The sequence below is a fragment of the Abrus precatorius genome, unplaced genomic scaffold (assembly GCF_003935025.1).
Source record: "Abrus precatorius isolate BTA unplaced genomic scaffold, Abrus_2018 Scaffold11, whole genome shotgun sequence".
NCBI lineage: Eukaryota > Viridiplantae > Streptophyta > Magnoliopsida > Fabales > Fabaceae > Abrus > Abrus precatorius.
Window position 1 is genome coordinate 23,665,766 of NW_020874303.1, and position 17,492 is coordinate 23,683,257.

The 17,492-nt window shown below is 33.5% G+C and overlaps 3 protein-coding genes across 4 annotated transcripts; 2 read left to right on the forward strand and 1 right to left on the reverse strand.

Annotated features, from left to right (window-relative positions):
* Positions 1–850: 850 nt before the first annotated feature.
* Positions 851–5,352, forward strand: LOC113855868. The gene is made up of 7 exons (XM_027487498.1): positions 851–1,957; positions 2,268–2,386; positions 2,983–3,540; positions 3,907–4,378; positions 4,468–4,612; positions 5,033–5,120; positions 5,211–5,352. The coding sequence occupies exons 1-7, from the start codon at positions 851–853 to the stop codon at positions 5,350–5,352; spliced, it is 2,631 nt and encodes an 876-aa protein (XP_027343299.1).
* Positions 5,353–7,201: 1,849 nt separating this feature from the next.
* On the forward strand, positions 7,202–9,539 carry LOC113856198. Of its 2 annotated transcripts, XM_027487921.1 has the most exons (3): positions 7,206–7,442; positions 7,513–7,650; positions 8,526–8,767. In XM_027487921.1, the coding sequence occupies exons 1-3, from the start codon at positions 7,352–7,354 to the stop codon at positions 8,540–8,542; spliced, it is 246 nt and encodes an 81-aa protein (XP_027343722.1). In that variant the 5' UTR covers positions 7,206–7,351; the 3' UTR covers positions 8,543–8,767. The 2 variants fall into 2 exon arrangements, with proteins under 2 accessions (XP_027343721.1, XP_027343722.1); XM_027487920.1 differs by having other exon boundaries at positions 7,202–7,442; positions 7,513–9,539.
* Positions 9,540–9,845: 306 nt separating this feature from the next.
* Positions 9,846–13,743, reverse strand: LOC113855869 (LRR receptor-like serine/threonine-protein kinase GSO1). Its single transcript, XM_027487499.1, has 2 exons — positions 10,305–13,743; positions 9,846–10,216 (listed from the first exon to the last, which is right to left on the reverse strand). Exons 1-2 carry the CDS (start codon positions 13,741–13,743, stop codon positions 9,846–9,848), a joined length of 3,810 nt encoding a protein of 1,269 aa, XP_027343300.1.
* Between the last annotated feature and the right edge of the window lie 3,749 nt (positions 13,744–17,492).

Here is a 17,492-nt window from a genome sequence, read left to right on the forward strand (position 1 = left end):
ATAGTATATTTTAATAACAAATTTGAATTATATCTTATATTATCTCAGTTTAGTATGCTATTTTTTCAATTATATTTTTAAGAAATTTTGTATTAATAATAAGATTTTAAAATTTAATATTGATATTTTTAAATTATGGTATCATATTTTTATTGATATTATGTATTTTAAAATAGATAATAAAATATATTTTTAATAATTTTATAGTTCATTATTTTTATAACTTATATAGTAGTGTGTAATGCTATTGATATATTTTGATATAAACTGAACCCAGCCTTGTTTTAATACTATCAAAGTTTGATTGAGGTGGATTCAGGTAAGAAAAATTACCTACTAAAATTTGGGTGGAGACAAGGATGGAAATAAATCCATCTTAACAAGTTCCACGCAGATTCCTAATTCACACAAACTAGTCTTCTTCCTTCTTTTTCTCCCTCTTACTTCATATTCGTCATTGTAAATGCTCTAACTATAGGCAATAAAAACAAAATAAGTTAGCGATGATCATTGTTGGCAATTTCTTAGCCTTAAATTGTTCCTTATGTTTTAGTGTAAGAACGACCCTTTCTCTGCCACTTTGTGCAATTTTGATTTCCTTGCATTTTGTTTTTGTCTTTTCATTTCGACAAAGAAAGTTTTGAGAAATAGAGGTTCTTGGCAAAGAAAATTTTGATTTTTGATGTTGGAATGTTTTCATCAATTCCGCCACCCTTCATCTTGAAATGGGTTATTCTTCCTCTTTTGATTGATTTGTGTTCTTAAAACTAATTTCACATAGCCATTGATCATCCCTAGCAATGGTTTTGGGTATGGAACATAAAAATACCAACCAATAGAATAAGAGAAAATGATATCACCCCAGGTTGAAGTCACCCCATCTTCACCATTTGGTTGTGTTAATCGTCGTGATGCATGCTCCACAACACATGCTGCATTTCAGAAAAACATGGTCGAAGACAACATTAACATATCTGATTCTGCACCAAAGAATGACTCTAAAAACCCAACCAACAAAATTGATACTTGGCCTTGGGTCTCAAGAGTTGCTAAGAACGATAACCTTCGAAACCTGAGTTTCACAGATAGGCTTCACAATATCAAAAAAGATGAATCATCATTGTCTGCATTGGTGAGCCCAAGGCACTCAAAAGTCATTGATCGATGGGCTGCGACTGCCAGACAACATGCACAAAAAATGGCAACAACACTTGAGAATAACAAGGTGGAGGTAAAGGACAAATTTCCTTCAAGGTCATCAAGTTTTAATTCTAGAAAAGAAGTGTCCCCTACACGTTCTAATGGCTCCTTTGAAAGTGAAATCTCAAACCTTGGTGCTTCTTTCCTTGTTCGGATATGGGAGAAGAGGCTTAAAACCCAATCCAACAATTGCACCAAACCAAATGCTTCAGATTCCCCTAGAAGGACTAGTTCTGATGCAAGCAGTAATGAGAATGCAGTTTCTGTGGAGGAACAGTGCATGGTCTTAGAAGAAGGTGATAGAACCCTTAATGAGGAATCGTTCCCAGATTGGGAGGAATATAATAAAACAAGACTAAGTGATCAATCATGTTCTTCACCAAAAATTAGTACTTTAGATGTTGCTGAAAACGAGAGGGGTAGAGTTGCGTATATTATCAAGAGACTTACGGATACAAATCAAATGCGAAGTTCAGAAGTGTTGTTGAATGATGACAATGATCATGAGCTTTGTAGTAGTGTGACAGGATCTCCATATAGAGAGCGTGGATCTCCATACAGAGAGCGCGATCCTTTTTCTAAACCAAAGCAACAAGAGCATAGAGCTTTTGCTCATGTCATAAGTTCCCCGCGTATTAGGGGACGCCAAGCATTCAATGATTTGCTTATGCAGTTTGAGAGTAACCGGCATGGAGAGCTCAACAATCTTGCAAGGCGGGGTGCAGTTTCCAAGTTCACACAAAGAGGTCGAATTCAGGTAAAGTGTGTTTGGATACATAACTTATTGAAGGGCTTAATCAACAAGTTATTTTAAAATGATGACTTATGTCATTAATTTATTTATGAAACTTATTGAGATAAGCAGAAAATAAATTATTTTGATGAGTTATACCAAAAAGCTTGTTCAAATAAGTTGAAAAGAACTTATATGAGTCATATCCAAACAAGTCCTAAAAGGGGTACTTGCTTGTTGCTTCTTCATTTTTATACTTGGATAAAAAGGTAGGGTGGTGTTTAAGTACTTTTCTGTTGCAATTAATTTTCTTTGTATCACACTTTGCATGTAGTCATTGCTTCGACTTAGATTATTACAACGTGGAATAGCTGTTTTTGATCTATCTGGCCAGAAACCGGCAGCATCTGAAGTGAACAGACAACAAGGATCTTCAGCAATTATGCAACTTAGGTATAGTAATTTTTAATCAAAGATGACATCTTCCTGCTTTTGTGATTGATGAATAACACTTGAATAGAAAAAAATCCATTTTTTTATTATTTATTTTTTTGGTCTCATCTTGTACTTCTTATGTAATTGAGACTTTGACACTACCACATCATTGATTTGATTGGCCTAGTAGTTAAAAATGGAAAAAAAAAAAGTTATGACTGTCAAGGTATGGCAAATGCATTGAAGATTTTGTGTGAGTTCCTCTATAAATACCAATTAGCATGGAAATATGATGAATGATTTAAATTAGATTAGAGGTTATGAAGTAAAAATAGCAACACTTCCTATTCTTAATGTGGACCCTTAAACCATCTGCGGCTATCATATATACAGTATGTATATATATATACCAATGGCCAAGACGTAATGGAAGGTTAACATTAGCATGATTTGTAAATATTTTTTTATTAGAGAAACAATTGCTTGTTTTTTAAGAACTTTCTTAGTAAGCTAACAAAAATAGGTTGAACCAAATAAAAAAAGAACTCTACAAGATGCATAATTCAACTCCTGTTTGTGATGTTACATGGCATAAATCTTTTAATTAAATGCAGGGAAAGATTTAACACAGGAAATGAGCCAAGAACTCCATCTCTGGTTGAAAAATCCAATCCAAGAAGTCCTAATAGAGAGATAGTAAGCACTGGCATGCGCTATGAAAAACCTACACGAAACTTCGTGTCTAAAACTAGTGTAAATAGTAAAGCTCATCCAAGTTCAGATGTCACATTTCGAGGAACATTCTTTGGAGTTAAAAATTATGATCCTAAAGAAACTATTAGGACATCTTCATCCATGGTTGATTCAAATGCAAATTATGAGATGGTCCATAAGGCAGTGACAAATGACCGACAGGGTGATACCACTGAAATCAATTACGATGAGATGGCAATAGAGGAAGAGGTGAGTGACCAGCAATATGCTGCAAGTAGTTATGATTACACAGTAGAAGAGGAAGAGGTAAGTAACCAGCATTATGACGAAACTAGTTATGACTGGACCAGTCATATTTCTCGGCCTAGAAGCTATTGGGAAGAACGAAGGCAAGAATGGTATAGGGAAAAGCTTGACTTTAGTTCAGCAAATGATGAGATACGTAAGCTCCTTGAAAGGTACACAAATTTTTATCTTAATATATATCAGAAAACAATTATTGTACATATAAAATGAGACATTTTTTGGTGTCTTCTTTGATATTGGCAGTATTTGTTGAGATGCTTGTATAGAAAAAAGTTTAAGAAAAAGAAAGAAAGATAAAGAAAATTGATAGTGTCATATACCAGGCCTAGTTTGGATAAACGTTTCGAGAAGTAATTATAAGAATAAAAAATTAAGTAGTAAAATGAATAAAACTCTTCTCATAAATTATAATCAACTTATGTTTCTCTACGTTTTAGATGTTCATATAACAGAACTCATGTGGAGATATTATTACATACCTGATTGAGCACTAATTCATGGTAAGATTATGTTTGCAGAAAAACAGTGTCAACTTTGCTTTCTAGTGGCTTCCACGAAAGGTTGGAAAGATTGATGAAGTCTCATATGGGAACAAAGTCACACCTAATTAGTAGTCAATGTGATGAGGAAGATCAAGAAGGGAGTATGGACCAGTTGATGGCATTTTTTCAAGAACACTTGCATTTTAGAAGCAAAAGTCAAGAAGATGGAATGGATAGAGTCCAAGAGGAAGAGGAGAGGAGAAATGAGGAAGAAGAAGCAGAAGAGAAGAGCATCATTAGTGGTTCAGATCATGAAGGTGATTATTTTAATCATTCCTCTTCATCACTGCATGCACCTTCCCCATCATCATGGAGTTACAGAGACAATGATGCTGGAGATGATTCTGATAGACTTGTGTCTATGTCCTCACCACCAACTTCTCATCAATCTCAATCATTCTATCAAGATAATCGACAATACTCTTCATCCATAAATCACCATTCAATTGTGAGTCTTATTTTACTGTTAACCAGAAAATAAATCTGATTACATGTTTAAATATATTTTTAACAATACAATTCTATTGTGGATTATAGGAAATGGAATTCATATATGAATTGCGAGGACAGATGGATCAACTTTTTCATGAGATGTCTGAGCTAAGGAAATCAATAAAATGTTGCATGGACATGCAGATGCAAATGCAATTACAACAATCTAAGAACCAAGAGGTTCACACAGGTCTGTGATTATTTTTGTTTAACAATGTTAATTAATATGAATCTTCTTTGTTTTTGGTCTATATGTTGATGTATGTCTTGTACCGAAATATTGACTCATTTTAAATGCAAGAGGTGCCATTATTCTAAACAATTAACTTACTTTCCTTGATTCAATAAATAAATTTATATATGAATAAAAAAGTTTAATAATTGATTTTGGAACACGACATGATTATCGTAAAGTTATGAATAACATTTCGTTTCCTCCTTTGGTCAGTTTTCTTAACAAAAAACCCTGGAAATGGAATGAAAATAATAATTTTGCCTTAGCTCATTTTATGCCTTTTTCTTTTTCACAATAAAGTTACCTGTAGAAAAGTTTGTTTTCTAATAGAGGTCTTTGCTCCCTTATGTATATGAAACATGATTGTAATTACAGAAGAAGAAAAGAAGTTCCATAACAGAACACCAAAGAAAGGCAACTGTTGCATTTGCAATGAGAAGAAAGTAAACTCACTTTTATATAGGTATTTCCTTTTGAGAAGAATGATCATGTTAAATTGATTTATTTCTAATCTTAAAACGTAGTACTCATCTTGTCACTTTATTTCTTACAGATGTGGTCACATGTGTGCATGTTTCAAGTGTGCCAATGAGTTGCAATGGAACAGTGGAAAATGTCCAAAATGTCAATCTCCAATCATAGATGTTGTTCGAGTATATGCTGACACAGAATCTTCCATGGTGGGCATGGTTTAGTTGTAGGGGAATAAGTCCTCAAAGTTAATAAACTACAAAGAAGGAAATCCACCCTTTTCTATTAAAAATGAGTCGAGAGTAGTTCCATTTCTTAGTACTTATCTGGATTCACGTTGTATGGTCATGAATTCACGTTAACTTCAACGTTACTTCTTGTGTACAGCTTGTGCGTTGGATTCATGTTTACATGATTTTCAACGTGTTTTAGAGCATGCACTCATTCTACTCTCCTCAACCATCTTCACTCCATATTATTTTCCAAGTCTAACTAAAATTCAAGATATCCGTGCTGGGTAATGATACTAGTTTGTTACTTCTCCATTACCAGGTACTTTATGTACTTATGTTTTTCAAAAGGAGAAATGCACGAGATTTTTTTCAAAATGTATTATGTACATTCAATAGTTTTTAATAAATACATACTATTATCCATACTTTATCCTGAGTCTTTCTACAATGGACAAGGCAATGCTTTGAACAAATCAAGACATGCCCTCCTTCACTATGTTTTATGACAGATTTAAAGCTGTTACAAATATCTAAACTTCGATTCTTCTCTTGCCCTTAGTTTTTTTGGGTTTGTCTATATAACAAGAAGTGGACATGAAAACAAACAGCGACACCATTCATCATAAGGAGAATACAAAACAGAAACTTTCAGATAGAATCCTTTACACCATACATGGATGCCTAGTTCCCCTATGCACTCAATGCCAATGCTTTTGTATAGTTATAGTTGAGTATGTTCATATTGGTTGTATATTTGTGTATATATACAGAGTATTATTCATAAATGTTCTCATGATATGTAGCTATCAGAGCAGATAGGAATTTGAAGACTAAAATAAAGGAAAATATAATCAGTTTCATTATTGAATACGTGGAAATTTATAATTTACATGGCAATGTAATTTGTAATTTTATGAGAGATTTTTTTTTTCATATCCTGCGACTTAGTTTTCCAATTGTTTTTGTTGGGTTCTAAATTTTCTATGTTTTTAAAAAGTTATCTTAATTCCTAAAATTTTTGTTATGTACAATTTAAGTATTAAGAAAATATTAAAGAGTTTATAAAGAATTTATGAAAATAGCTCATAATTTTTATAAATTATTTTAAACTTATTTTAATAAGCTTTTCAATATATCTTATTATAATTAGTTTTTTATAATTTATTTTAAGAAAATTTATTGTTAAATTTATGATATAGAATTTTAAATAAAAAAGTTTATTAAATATGTATTTAATTAAGTTACATTTTCAAGTGCACCTAAATGTATTAACTTGCTCATAATTTGTTGATTCCCATATGTTAATCTTATTTATATTTTACTCATATCTTGTTTATATTTTTGTAAAAAAAGACAAAAAAAAGTATAAGTAATTTAATATATTTAGAAATTAAATAATACAAAATAGACTTTTAGATAAAGTTAAACATGATGTCACTTCTAAATATCAAGTTGTATTTTTTATAAATTTTAAAAATAATTTCTACTATTATTTAATAGTAATATGACATATATCTATTCATAATATGGCAATTCTTGTAATGAGGGGTAGGGATATAAGACACATTATTAATAAACAATAATATAAACAATTTTTAAAATATAAATTTATAAAAATAAATTAAATCATGTTTATAATATTTAATTAGATCTTAATTTAATTTAATAAAAATATTTTATTTTAAATCAAAATAAAAATGAATTTATTATAATACTTATAAACTTGAAAGAATATTTTATACTCTTTTAAAATTAATTCTTGAGATTAAAATATAAAATTAAGAATACAATTTAATTTTCGATCTACAAAGCATAATAAAACTTGTATACATTGTAATTTGTAAGCCACGTCAAGAAGGCGTGCCTATTTTCTTTCCGAAAAAGAAAAAAAGAAATTCCAATTTGAGAAAAAATTAGGTTTGGTTTGGTTGAGGAAGTTGTAGAATCAAAGTGCCGAGTGTTTGGTGTGTGGCAGAGAGAAGGAAGAAAAATGGTACTGAGTGCGACAGCGATCGGAGCCTTACTGGGTTTGGGGACTCAGATGTATTCCAACGCTCTCCGCAAACTCCCCTACATGCGCCGTATCTCTCTCTCTCTCTCTCCTGCAATTCCAATTCCATTTTTCATTCTATTAATTGTTTTTTAATTCAGATCCATGGGAGCACGTCATCGGAATGGGCTTGGGCGTCGTCTTCGTCAATCAGCTTCTCAAATGGGAGGCTCAGGTCGAACAAGACCTCGATAAGATGCTCGAAAAAGCCAAGGCCGCTAATGAAAGACGTTACATAGGTTCTCTTTCTTTTCACTTCAATTGCCTCAACAAGATAATATATGAAATGCATTTTGATTTAGGTTTTCGTGACCTTGGATTTGGATAAATATCTCTCTTCTTGAGATCGCTTGTGAGGTGAATATTACTGTTTCGTTTGCTCTTAAATTACTATGGTGTTTGAAAATTGTTAAATAGAAGAGGATGATGTAGCCTATGTAAGTGTGTAATTCACTTAAATAATGTGATCTCGAAATGTAGTTCCATGTAAAACAGTGGCGCTCTGTGCTGAAGAATATGATTCTTTTTAAGTTAAGTGAGTTGTATGTTGTGGTGAATGGTAATGAAGATTTTGCTTGTTTTCTCGATAGATGGTTTATTAGAAGACTACAGACAATTTTTTTAACTTGTGGTGGCCACTACAATTTTAAATTTTTAATCTGTGGAGATGGTGAATAGCCTAGCAAGAAATGTGATTCTTCTGATGGTTAGGGGAACTGATTACTCGAATTTTGTTCTTGTTACCCTTTTTCTTAATGTGTTATTGGATATTTTTATGTGCTGCTATGATGGGATTTTTGGTGATCTTTGTGGATATGGCTTTTGTTGTTGTTGTTGTGCTCTTATTTGATTGGTCACTAATTCTCTTTTAGCATTTCAAGTCTGGAATTTTAGTTTTACTGTCATTCAATTGCTTGACATTGTAGAATTTTATGGTAATCTCTAAAGCATGTTCCTTGCTCGTCAATGATGAGTTTATGCTTCAAATGTTTTTGGATCTAGCTGCTCCTCAGCTGAATGCTCTGGATATGGTGTTTTTGGATTACATTGGTATTTTTACATCATCATTTTATTATCTCATTGCATTCTATTTATTTGTTATATTGCATTGCAGATGGAGATGACGATTAATGCATGTCTTAAAGGATTGCAGCAGTTTGTGAAAATAATCATGAAATATGTTGAACTTGTTACCTTTGTATTTTTTATTTCAAATTGCCATGTTTGTAAGGTTGTTAAATCTTTTTCATGCCAATCAACCTATTTTGTGCCCAAGCTTTTGCAAGCAGGGAAAATGTTAGATGACAATGTTATGGCCTTGTGGCTTCATTAGTAATAAGATTAAACGCGATAACTTGCTTGACTGTAATATCATGGTAACTGTGACTCCAATATGTGTGCATGCCTTTAGTTTGGTGATTGTGGGGTTTTAGTGATCTCATGAAAGTTTGTTTCTGAAAAATGCTAGATAGATTTTTTTATTTTCTTTTGCCAAAGTTTGTGTGGTCATATTTTTTGAGTGTTGGATTGATGAGTAATTCTCTTCACTACTGATCTAATATTCACTGGTGAATCCTTACAAATTGTAGTTGAGTTCTGTTAAATATTTCTGGTCGTATAACTGCTCTCTTTTTTTCACTGTGCTGAAACGAGTGGTTTCCCAGTAAACTGAATTATAACTGCACTTTGAAAGGACAGCTACGTTGTGGTCGTGCCCGCCGTTGATGACTAGTTTAATTTTTATGGTAAAGGTGCTTTTGGATGTCCTGATTCAAATGCATTCCATTAGCCTCGGTGGTGGTTAATATTTTAAAAAGCATAATTACCTGAAAGATTAAAAGAAGATATTTTTAGGTTCAATGCTGGAAAAACCTTGGAAGCTGAGTGTAGTTGTTCAAGGACTTGGATTTATGGTGCCTTAATACTTATTTACATTTCATCTCTTTGTAACGTTTATTCTCCTTACAATATTTTTAACATTTATTTAAAGGCTGGGACTGGGGATGGGTAAGGTAATTGAGAAGGATAGATTTAACTTAAAAGACTCGGCAATTCCCGAGTTTGAACCAAGAAAGTGCCGGTTCAACACAGCAAGTATATTTTTATCCACCCAGGCTTGTCTTTCCGTTTCAAGATGGTTAGGTGGTCGCGAGGAGACCTTTAAAAGTAAGAATGTGAATTGTATGATTTTTAGTTCGGTAGAAACAAAATAAAATAAGATAAAATTTATTAAAATATATCTTTTGATTAATTAAATATTAGAAAATTTGATTCTTAACCGAGTTGAATGCCTTTTAATAAACTTAAATAACAGCAACAATGCCAGTGTCTCCCTGGATAACGTCTAATTAATGTGAAAAAAAAAATGTAATAAGTATCATGAGCGCAACTCTTTCACAATGTTAAGATTTGTATCAATCCTTTGGAAACAAAATCACTTGTAATGATCCAAATTCATCTTCTCAAAGTCCACCACCCTGTTGTTGAATACATGGAGGAGAAGATCGCATGCTTTCCTTGAAGACGGCCTCTCCTGTGGTGTAGTTTTGGTGCACTGTAAGGCTATCTCAAGCACTTGAAATGCAGCAAACTCTTGGGCAGGCAAAAGAGGTTTCAGCTCAGGATCTATTAATTCCTCACTGGCAGAGCCATGCATATCAATATGCATCTCCACCCATCTCACCATGTCCATATCAGCACCAAAAAATTCATTTGTTGGCATTTTACCACTAACAAGCTCCATTAGCACGATTCCCATGCTGTAAACATCACTTTTTTCTGTTGCCTGTAGGGAGTATGCATACTCTGAAAATAAAGCCAATATCAAACAAGTGAAGTTAGACGAAAACGACAATATATCAAGGTAAATTCAAATCAGCAGTTTGATCACTACCTGGAGCTATGTAGCCATAAGACCCAGCAAACCAAGAATTAGACTCAGTATTGGAGTCATAATTCTCAATGATTGCTTTTGCCAGTCCAAAATCTCCCAAGTGTGCCTCCATTTTGGAATCTAGCAATACGTTACTGGATTTGATGTCCCTATGAATGATCTTTGGCACACAATCATGATGGAGGTACTCCACTCCTTGAGCTAATCCCACAGCAATTTTGAATCTTGTATCCCAGTCAAGGCTCCTCTTTACTTTGCTTGCCTTGGCTGGTTTCCCATGAAGCCAATCCCATACACTTCCATTCTCCATGTACTCGTATATCAACAGATTCCAACTTGCTTCTTTGTCTTTATTGCTACAATATCCTATCAGCTTCACCAGATGTCTATGCCTAATCCTCCCTAGTGTCTTAACTTCTCTTATGAAGCTTTTGTTTAACATAAACTCATCTTTGGATGAAATCTTCTTGACAGCCACTGTTTCTCCGGTGGCCAAGTCTGCTTTGTAGATCTTCCCTGAACCTCCTGATCCAATCATGAAATCATCACTGAGATTGTTCGTGGCATCCATGATATCTTCCCACCTGAAATCTCTCTTTCCAGGATCATTTAGTTGGAACAGTGGTCTTCTCTGTGCTTGCGATGAAGAGGAAGAGTAGACATAGTTCACTTCACTGCCTTTCCTGCAAAATTCTTGCTTGTTTTTGAAGACGATTCTTGCAGCAAGTATCAAAAGTGAAACTGCAGCTAGAGTTGAAATAGAAGAGATAATCACTATTGATGAATCACTTAGGCTTGACGGTTCACTGCCTGATGCATCATCGCCATGGCAGCGCTCAAGAGGGCTTCCACAAAGATGTAGGTTTCCTACAAAGGCCTCAATTGGCCAGTGGGAGAATTGCTTGTCCAATTTTCCTTGAAGGTTGTTGTAAGAGAGATCAAGCTTTCCCAAGCTGCTCATTTCACCAACTTGTGGAGGGGCTTCTCCAGTGAGTTGATTGTGGGAAAGATCAAGTGCTTCTAACTTTGACAGCGTCCCAAGAGAAGTTGGGATGTGACCTGAGAGATTATTGTAACTGAGGTCTAAAATGATTTGAAGATTTTGAAGTTTTCCAATCTCAGTTGGCATCTCACCATTGAACTTATTTCTAGAGAGCTGGAGCTCATAAAGCTTGCTCAACTTACCTATCTCCGGAGGGATTGGTCCAGATAAGTTATTATGGTCAAGCCTGAGGACGTTAAGGTATGCAAGATCACCAATATCAGCTGGAAGACTTCCATTCAGAGAGTTGTCATTTAGAGAGAGAACCAGCAATTTAGAACATTTGAATAGGCCTAATGGAAGAGGTCCAGAAAAGTTATTGGAGGAAAGCTTAAGCTCCCCTAACTGGGGCAAACTTCCAAGCCATGATGGTATTTGTCCAAACAGAAGATTACTGTTTAAATCAATATAAGCCAGTTTGTTGCACAAAGAAAGCTCAGCTGGTATTGGTCCAGTGAGTGAATTTCCTGAGAGGTCTAACAATGAAAGCTCACTGATTTTTCCCAATGTCCTAGGAATTTCACCCGAAAATTTATTGTTACCTAATCTCAGCCTCTCAAGGGATGGTGAGCTTCCTAGTTGGGAAGGAATTTCACCCTCAAACTCATTGTTGGTAACATCAAAAGAAAGAAAGGACCGAGAGCTACACAATGCAGCCATACTACCATTCAATCTATTCTTTGAAAGATTCACTCTGGTCAATTTTGCTACATTTATCAGTTGGTGAGGGAGGTTACCTTCAAGAGAATTGTTGTAGAGCATGACCTGTTGCAATGCCTTGAGGAATCCAAACGTTGCAGGAATTGCACCTGAGAGCTGATTGTCAGCCAAATCCAGAATGTTCAATTTATAACAGTTGCCCAAGGTGGCTGGAATCTCACCCACAAGCTCGTTCTGCCTAAGGTGAAGGAAATTCAACTCTTTCAGCCTTCCAATAGTGATGGGAATTTCCCCACTGAAATTGTTTCCAAAGAAATCAACCATTTGCAAGCTAGAACAATTGCCAATCTCCTTAGGTATAGCCCCAGACAACTTATTATCATAAAGATACAAAATTTCCAATTTCCCAAGCCTTCCAATCTCTCTAGGCAGAGAACCCTGCAAATTGTTGTGAAATAAAGCGAGAGTTTGCAAGCTACTGAGGTTTCCTATGAAGGGAGAGATGGAACCAACCAAGCTGTTGTTGTTCAGCAAGAGATCAGTTAACCCAAGCAACCCATAAAGTTCAAGAGGAATGGACCCATTGAGTGAGTTGTTGGACAAATCAAGTTGCTTCAGTTGCTGGCACTGACTCAGCTCAAATGGAATCTCACCATGAAGTCCACTTTCTGACAGCATCAAGTGTTCCAAACTTGTTGCATTGGAACAAATGGCTCTTGGTATGACACAGTTAAGGTTGTTACCAGACAGAACCATGTAAGCTAACTGACCCATGTTGCCTAACTCCACCGGAATTCCTCCACCGAGCTTGTTCATTGACAAGTCCAGATTTTGAAGATTTCCCAGTTGAGCTAGTGCCGGTGGAATAGCACCCTCGAGCTGGTTTCCCATGAAGTTCAAGTAAACGAGTTCACTCATGTTTCCGAGTTGACTCGGAATCTCCCGTGAAATGCTGTTGTTGCCAAGGTTGAGGATTTGCAGATTCTTGAGTTGACCCAGTTCACTCGGAATTGACCCATTGAGTTTGTTGTTAGCTGCAGTGAAAATGGTGAGGCTTGAGCAGTTCCCCAACTCGGTAGGAATCGGGCCCATTAACTCGTTGTCCTGCAGGATCAGATTCTCCAAGAGACTGAGTTGACCGAGTTGAGGTGGAATCGACCCGGTGAGCCCACTGGAAGCCAAACCAAGGTTGACCAGGTTGAACAGATTCCCAAGAGACGCGGGAATCGTACCCGTTAATGCATTGTCACCGAGTCGCATGACTCGGAGACTCGTGAGCGAGCTAAACTCAATGGGAATTTGACCCGTAAGTTGGTTAGAGAAGAGAAGCATAGATTCCAAGGAAGTGAGGTTGGAGAGATTAGGTGGAATGGGACCCGTGAGGCTGTTGGAAGAGAGATCAAGATGGAGTAGGTTTTGCAAACGACCGAGTGAAGGGGATACTAACCCAGTGAGTGACGAGTCAGAAAGGTTGAGACCCACCACTTGCACCGAGTCATCATCTAAAGAGTTTGAAATTGAGTTAAATCCACATGACACCCCTCTCCAAGTGCAGTAGTTTGTATTGTCCTCTGACCAATCACTTAGAACATTTTGTGGGTCTTCCGCAAAAGACTTCTTCACTTCCAAAAGCACTCTCAATGTTGTCTCACTATCTAAGTTACCCTGCCCAAGGACTAGTAGCGTAGAAGAAAACCACAAAAGGAACACAACTATTGCATGTGTTGAAATCCTCATTGTTGGTGGCATTTGGGTGAAGGTTCAATTTCTCACCTTTCAAACACTCACAAGCTTGACCAAAGTGGTGAGGTATATAATATCCCTTGGTTTCAAGTTGCAATAAAATTGTTATTAATGATGAAGATGAAAGCAGAGTAACATTATGGTGTTTTTGGGGGGTTTGGAAGATGGTTTGTGGTTGTTCTTGGGCTATGCGTGCTTTTATGATTGACTCTTAAAGTGTGTATGTGTTGGCAGAAGAGATATGGATGCATGGGAAGGCATGCGTTGGCATTTGTTGCATGCGTATTGCTAAAAAGCATTGAAATGGGTGACAAATGAGAGATGAGAGACTGCAAATGAGAAGACAACACTGCAGCGAAGCTCCTCAGTTGCCATTAATGTCCCGTTATTCGTTGAGAGAGTTAAATGAAGATGAGATATAAGCTGATATTGAGCAATAAGAAGGTCAACGTGGGTCAGGTAACACAGCATGGGAAATATAAGGAAAAGAAAATGGCCTTATAGTAATAAATAAGGTCTTCACTCTTGACTGATCTGGTTAAAAAATTAAGGGTTTTGCTAATTTGGTCTGAATGGTTAAGTTTAAATATTTAAAAATAATCTTTTATTAAAAGTAACACATGAATTATATTGTTATAAAAATATAACAAATAAATTTTTAATGAATATTAATATTAATATAATTACCTATATTTAACTCTAAAAATTGAGATTAATATTTAAAAAAAATTAAAAACAAACATTTTTATTAAACAATAAAAGTTTTACATAGATACATTAGTAACTAATTACAAAATATATAGATAAAAGAAAGATAAATTTAAATTAATTAAAGTATTTTAAACAAACAAATCACTTAAATTTAAAACCTACTTCCTTTCATTTTAGATTGAATCCACGTTTAAAACCTTAATGATCTTTAAATAAAAATGTTCTACTTTTAATTCTTTGAAGGAGTATCTTTAAGATAGCAGTGAGCGTTTCTTGAATGAACATATTCGTAGAGGTGTATGGAATGCAACGGTGGGCAGAGATTGACTCTTAGAAATAAAGAAAATTGAAAAATAATAAGTGATTAGAGGAGGAGGATGCAGTAGTTGGGTGAGGCATAGTTATTGAGGAATAGTTGTATAGAGGGTATGCTTGGTTAGTGTGGTACGTGGCTGAACATGAATGAGGCCATAATGAAATGAGAGAGGGAGCAGTTGAATATCCCTTTTTAAAACTTTTTGAACTGAGTTTAGGAATTTGGCGTTGTAGTTGTACTATCCTTGCTTTCAAAAGTCAATGGAGTCCCTACGATCACGAATCATTATCACGTCCACGCAAGCCAGGTCAATTGTTTAAGTCCAAACTAATCCTCACTTTGTTTCTGTTTTTTTATACAATAAAATTGAGAGAGAAAAAAAAACGCTTACGCTAGGACCGAAAATGAATTGAATCATATATTTATTGACACTCTTTGTTTGATACAACAAAATAAAAAAGAAAAATTATTGTAGTTTGTATGGTTTAGTTTATGCTAGCTAGGATAAAAAATGAATTGAATCCTGTATTTCTTGTTTCTCTTTTTGGTTTGAATTACCAACCCGGATGTCCTTTTGTAGCCATATTTCATCTTTATTATTGGTAGCACGTAACTCTTTTGCCCACTCCAAAAGCCTTTTTTTCAATTGATTTGCTCACTCATCAATAATGTTACTATTGTCCTAATTGAGGATAAACAAATTTGTTAAGTCATGCTTTGTCATAGTCAAGGTTTGTTAATGTCCACGGCTCCATGTCAATCCAAAGCTAAACATGAAATTTGAATGTAATTTGGATTGGTAAGTCAATCTTTTATTGCTTAATTAATTTTATCTCTTAGAATGTTTCTGCCTATTGAATTTTGAATTTGTTATTCGAGTGTCGAACAATTTTTCTCCCTTGAGAGCAAGCAATCAATACATCATATATATCATATGTGCATTGGCTTCAATTGTATGGAGAAGAGTCTTGGAAGCAGAGGCGATAAGATGGTAAGATATAAATTTATGTATTGTCTTATAAGTGCTGTTAATATTATCATCTATTAAAATTAAAATTTTATTTGATAACATGCAATAATATTAAATATTATTTTTTATTAAAATAAACTGTATCTAAATTTTATCTTTTATTAAAAAAAATAAGATTTAAATGTTAAATTTTTAGTTTAAATTAATTTTTTATTTCACTTATTTGCATTATATTTTTTTATGGAATTATAAAACTCAACGTTAAACCTAACTCGAAGATTTATCTTTGAGGCATGAATAGACGTGATATTTTATAATTCAGTCTTAAATAGAGTATTCTCCATTTTGTTAGCTGTACTTAAACTAATGAGAGTTTATTAATACATCGTCAATTTTAATCAAATTAGCCAACAAAATATATACCATGCTATATTAAAAGAAGAGTAAATCATACTCTAATTAATTATATATATCATTATATATTAAAAGAAATCAACTGGAAATAGGAAGCTATATGCAACAAAATATATAGCCCCATAGTCTTTAAAACTTATAGAGTAATAATATTTTAATACTTGGTTTAAGTTTTTATATTACACATTTGGAATCAAATATTAAAACCGCATTACACTTATTTATATTTCTTTTTGTTTTGTTTTGTTTTGTTTCGTTGCATACATGGCCTTTTTTTCGTATTTATACTCTTAATAGTTGGGATATAATAATATGGCCTAGCTATTTCACTGTATTGAGTATCAGCTTAATGCATATGAACTTTTTCTATTTCCTATAGTTAATTGGTCCCTCCCATTAATATCTTAACTGTAAAGTAGTTCTCCAAATATATAAATCTTTTCAAGTATGGTTCTCCATTCAAATTCCATATTCTTGTAGCATTAATTTCACACCAAAAAGAAAAATCTCAAAAAGGATTGGTTAGGCTTTGTTTCATTTATTAAGAAACAAATCGGAATATTCTGGTTGATCAAATCACGCCCCCAAATATTATATGATTATTTTTAAAGTTAAAAAAATATTATTATTAAATATTTTATTACATTAAGTAAAGCTAAACTAAAAAGATAAGATGTCTAAAAATAAAAAAATAAGTTTTGGAAAATAAAAAATTAAATTAATATTAAATTTAAAAATAATAATTAATGCATTAGAAGTCATATGACATAGTAAAAAAAACTCTTAAAAACATTTTCATTTAAAAATAAAGACTCATTTTTTTGAATATATAGAAATAGATTATAATAAATAGTATTAATATATTGCACTTAGTTATTAACAAAAATATGACAAAGTTGATAAATAATTGAGTTTCTTAAATATGTTAATAGGAATTAAATTGTGTTATCATGTGTATATTAAAAAAAGTTTTATTGTTAGAAATGATATCCACTTCAACGATCTCTCCACCTCTTAGAAGATATATTCTTTAGCTAGGAATTGAAAAATCTTTAACGCACACATACACAGAAAAAGTAATACTTAGATGATGTTCAAATATTTTATACAAAGTTATTTTTTTAGATAAAAGTTTGTAAAAGTAGTTATTATATTCCAACTTAATATTAACTAAGATCAAATATACTAAACACTTTTATTTTAATAAAATAAATTCATCAGGTAATAAAATAATTTTGTAATTAGGTAAAATTACTAGCCAACAGAGTCAAAAACATTTTTATAAAATAAAAAACAATCTAATTGAATGAAAGCCAAAATCAATTTTACAAG